Source organism: Otolemur garnettii, unplaced genomic scaffold, assembly GCF_000181295.1.
Source record: "Otolemur garnettii isolate 467f Iridium unplaced genomic scaffold, OtoGar3 scaffold00009, whole genome shotgun sequence".
NCBI lineage: Eukaryota > Metazoa > Chordata > Mammalia > Primates > Galagidae > Otolemur > Otolemur garnettii.
In genome coordinates, this window is record NW_003852404.1 from 17,578,487 (window position 1) to 17,583,346 (window position 4,860).

The 4,860-nt window shown below is 39.8% G+C and overlaps 1 protein-coding gene across 2 annotated transcripts in view; it reads left to right on the plus strand.

Annotated features, from left to right (window-relative positions):
* Positions 1-4,860, plus strand: part of CUNH21orf91 (chromosome unknown C21orf91 homolog) — a 29,026-nt gene continuing 24,166 nt past the window's right edge. For both annotated transcript variants that reach the window (XM_012801500.2, XM_012801503.2), the window contains exons 1-2: positions 1-78; positions 1,030-1,163. In XM_012801500.2, the coding sequence (XP_012656954.1) occupies positions 1,037-1,163 (127 nt within the window). In that variant the 5' untranslated portion in view covers positions 1-78; positions 1,030-1,036. The remainder of the gene's footprint in view (positions 79-1,029; positions 1,164-4,860) is intronic.

Sequence of the window (4,860 nt, forward strand, 5' to 3'; positions counted from 1 at the left end):
GCCTCCGCTGCGGCCGGAAACAATAGTGGAGGAGCCGGAGCCGAGAGGATCGGCGGTGGCGGCCAGCGGAGCTGGAAGGTAAAGACCCCGCACCCCTGCTCCCGCCCTCCCTGCGTCCCGGCCCTCAGCCCTTGGCCCTGTCGTCCCGCCTCCTTCGAGCCCCGAGCCCCACGGCCCCTCGCGCTACTGCGCGCCGGGCGCCCCGACGGAAGGACGGACCCGGGTCCGCGACAGCCTGAGGGGCGGGCACACGCCCCCCAACGCCGGAGACTGGGCCGGGACCTGCTCCCCGAGACACTGAGGCTGGGCAGACTGGCTGTGCGGTCCTTTGGACGCTTTCTCCCTGTGTGGGAGGAAGCCCGGGCGATGGGTCGCGGCACTCCCGCCCGCCGCGCTCTGGGACCCCCGGCTCCCTGCGCCCCGGCTTCGGCCCCTTCGGCCGCGCCTGACCTGGGTAGTGGGGCAGCCGTTCGGTCTTCCGCGTAGGTGCACCGGACGCGGCCAGGACGCTTTCCTCGGGTGTTCGCGTTCCACGTGCATTTTCCTGCCGCGGTCCTCGGATGGGGAGCCTCGCAGCTCCGAGTTAGCGAAATGCATCAGAGGTTCCCACGATGAAGTTAGCAAAGCAGTGTCCCGTACAGGTCGCCTTTCCTGCTTTTAACACACTGTATGGGTTGTCAGAACCTGGCAACTGAAAGGGCCTTGCTGCTAAGTCAGGTTCTCGGTGCCTGGTTTCTCGAGGTCGGGAGACCGAGGAGGAAGACTAGAAGACCAGCGAACCTTTTTCCCTCAGATTTCCTTAACCAAATGAAATAAGGAGCAAAAAAGACACTTACAGTGTCACCTATGGCCAGGCGTTAAGTTTTACTAGCACAATTAAAGTGTAATATTGAAGTGCAAGTATGGCGATGCGTGTTGATGAGAGAAACTGAACGACATCCTTCTCGTTTCCTAGAAGTTCCCAAAATTGTCTGCCTTTAGAGGCAAATTCTTGAAATTGTGTAACTTTCCTGTTCTGTTTCTTAATAGGGGCACTATGAATGAAGAGGAGCAGTTTGTAAACATTGATTTGAATGATGACAACATTTGCAGTGTTTGTAAACTGGGAACAGACAAAGAAACACTCTCCTTCTGCCACATTTGTTTTGAGCTAAATATTGAGGGTAAGGACATGGTATAGTTTTGATTCTATGATGTGACATGTGCATTACTGCTTTCATATCTTGAATGGTTGGAAATCATTCTAAGTGTAAAGTGTAGAGATCTCTTAAAGGTAAGGATTTCTGAAAATAGAGCTGCGGTTAACAGTTGGGAATTGAAGAGAAATCTTTTGTTTTTAAACACCCACAGTAAGCCCCATTTTTTGCTGCTATGGGTTGAAGTGTAAGTATTGGGTAATTGACATGTTTTCTGGTTGGAAAGTTCATTAGGTTGTCATATTTTAACAGACATAGATGTTTTTTATATTAAGAAGTAACATAAGTTAACATTAGTGACCACACGTAATTTTTTTCCTTTGGGCCTGTCATGCAAGTTCTTAAATGAGGTGAGCGTGAACTCTTTTCCCACTGGTGCTGTCTTATCCAGAAAAATGTTTTAACATTTTTAGATAATCTTTCAGTAATAACACACACCATTAGTAATTTTTTAAACATTAAAACATTTTTAAAATGTCTTAATAGTATCTCTAAGATAGATGAAGAAAAGTTCCCCAAATACATATTTTTAGTGTTATTGAAAGTACTTGTTTGGGATGATGGTGTACGGTTAATATATCTATGGATATCAGTAGTTTACTTCAGAGGAACATAGGATATTTTTTAAATCTTAATGTTGTCATTTTAAGCTATTTTTTAAAAGATATTTCAGTCACACACAACCCCTTAATATTCTTGTAAAAGAAATGCCTATAATTTGAATTTTAAGTTGTAGCTCAGACTCTCAGAAAGACTTAATTAGATCTTTAGATTTTGGACAGTTGCAAAACAGTATTTCCTTTTTCCTGATTATACATTTGAAAATCTTTATGATCTTTGTTTTTGTTTGCTAAGTAGGGGATATGAAGTGTTCTTAATAGTTTAAAAGATAAATTGGGATTATATGCCTTGAAACTGAAACTACTCTTAGGACATGTTATTCATTAATTATTGTAGTCACCGAGAAGGATGTGATAAAAGATCGTTGATTTCGTATGGGTTATATAGAAAACCTATGACTTTGTCTTTAGTAAACTTTGTAATAACTAGGGGTTGACTTAGCTAGGCAAAGTGGTTGGCACGTATTGTCCCAGTCACTCAGGAGGCTGAGGTGGGAGGATCTCTTCAGCTCAGAAGTTTGAGTCCAGCAGGAGCAACATAGATATTCATCTTTAAGAAAATAAAATAAAAAGAATGACTTAAAAATATGATTCCTCTGTAATATTTAAATCACCATGCCCTTAATCGGGCAAGAATGAAAAATATAATTTTACATTCTTTGGAAATATAGTAGAATTGACCCTGTATATTCAGGCTTTGTAGAATTTTCATTTATTCAGTTCAGATTTTATATTTTACACTTAAGGAAACCATGCTCCAAATAGTTGGACTGAACAGGTTGCTGTAGTGATGATGGAAAGCTGTTGCTATGTGCCAAGTGCTGCGCTAAGCACCTTATGTAGATTATCTTATTTATTTCAAAATAGCTCTGGGATGACTGCCGTCATTATCCATTTTAAATGTAGTAGAAGTGAACCTTAGAGACCTAAGAAGTGCACATTCACATCACACAGCTAATAATTGACAGTCTTCCACTTTAAAGCCTGGAATCTAGTTCTAGTATACATCATGTGTGTTCTTAATTCCATTTATCTCTTGTCAATAGTTAATTTATAGGGTTGATGTTAAAAATCTTTCTCCTGAATCCTCATTGGATATTTTTGCTAGTCAATCAGCCAGTTTTCCCTAAACAATGCTTCCTTCTAAATCATCATTAGTAGAATTCATGTGATAGAATTTGTCCATAGAAACTTAAATTTTTGTGTTTTTCTAGCCTGTAAAAATATGCCTTTTAACTGGTTCTTAGTCATCATACACAAAATGTATAAAATATTTCTCAGATACCATCTTTATTCATGTTTTAGCACTGATAATATCTTAATATGTAAGCCTGACATAAGTCCTGTTGTTTTGCAGTAGTAGTTGTCTTCAATATAAAGGATAATTCCTATTTTGAATTAGAACAGTTCCGTTTAATACTCTGTGTATACTCATGTTTTTATATATTAAAATGTCAGTTTAACATTTGTAAGAAAAATCAATTAAATAATTTCTCTGTTGATCTAGTGTCAGCTCTCAGATCTCGTGAGTATAGGTTTTCACTACAGTGACAAGCTAGTACATTTTAACCATTTCAATATCATCAAATTGTTATAGAAAAGAAGAGGGAGGTGAATATCCTGAATTACACAGAATTTTACTTTTTATATCAGTATACATCTTTAAAAATCAGTGGAGAAAAACAAGATATATTCTTTGTCTATATCAGTAAACTTTTAAAAGTGTTTTTGAAGTTTTCTTTCCTCTACCAAGTTCCCAGCATAGTACTAGTCAACAGACAAAAATATGGGTAAACTTTTTGAAAATGACATTTTAACTTGACTAATTTGGTACCACTTCTTTCTTTTTAGTAGTATAGTAATAATGCTGTTGCCGAGTTTCTTACCTTATTAATGCTAAATTTGCTCTAAAACACTCTTTTCTCTGAGAAGAGGCTTAGTAAAATAAAGGTAAGTTATTTTGAAGAATAACAAGAATTAGGCTAGCTCTGAGTCTACACATTTGTAGTTAACAAAAATAATATTTTTTACTTTTTGGATTGTTACCCTCATCAAGTCAACACTGTTCTCCTAATCAACTGGCCTCTTGTTTAAAAGCTGTGTGTATGCGTATGTTTATCAAATGAAGACAAAGGAAGAAAGAGGGATAACAAAGACAGTCTAATCTTGGACAAATTCTGTATTCTGGGCATGGCTCTAACTTGGCTTTTTCTGTGACTCTACAATAATGAAAAGAGGTCCAAAAGTTTTATTTAAGTGTAAACCATGGGTGGTATACTTTAAGGACTAAGAAATGCACTTTAAGGGTTCAAATATTTCTAAATGTTCACAAGGTTGATTTTTTTTTTTTTTGTACCTATAATTCATCATTAGGATAACTTGTCTACTTCTTCGGTTAGGAGCCAGGTGCATAACTTCACTAATACTTATGGCCTATCCTTAACCTTAAGCCACTATAAACTTTGTCAAACATGATGATGAAACATTCTAATGTGCATCATAGTTCACTGTGCTGAAATCTCTGAAACTATTTAATGACAGATCTCTGCCATTTCCTAAGCTGTAGAGGTGGAGATGAAGGCAGCCCATGCCATGCTGGTTAGGAGCCAGTAGTGAAGCTCAACTGTAACATTACAAAATCAGAAGTAAAACTGAAGGGGGGAGGGATCCAAGACTTTAATATTGTTACTCCATACCATCAGTTTTCATTCTGTGCCAAAATACTGTGCAAATAATTCTTAAAGCATGTCTACCTTTCTCTAATAATAGGCTTGCTTTCTTTTATATAAAGAAAAATACGGCTCAGTGCCTGTGGCTCAAGCGGCTAAGGCGCCAGCCACATACACCTAAGGTGCCAGCCACATACATCTAAGGTGGCGGGTTCATATCCCCAGCCCGGACCCGCCAAACAACAATAATGGCTGCAACCAAAAAATGGCCAGGCGTTGTGCTGCGTGCCTGTGGTCCCAGCTACTTGGGAGGCTGAGGCAGGAGACTCGCTTGAGCCCAGGAGCTGGAGGTTGCTGTGAGCGTGATGCCATGGC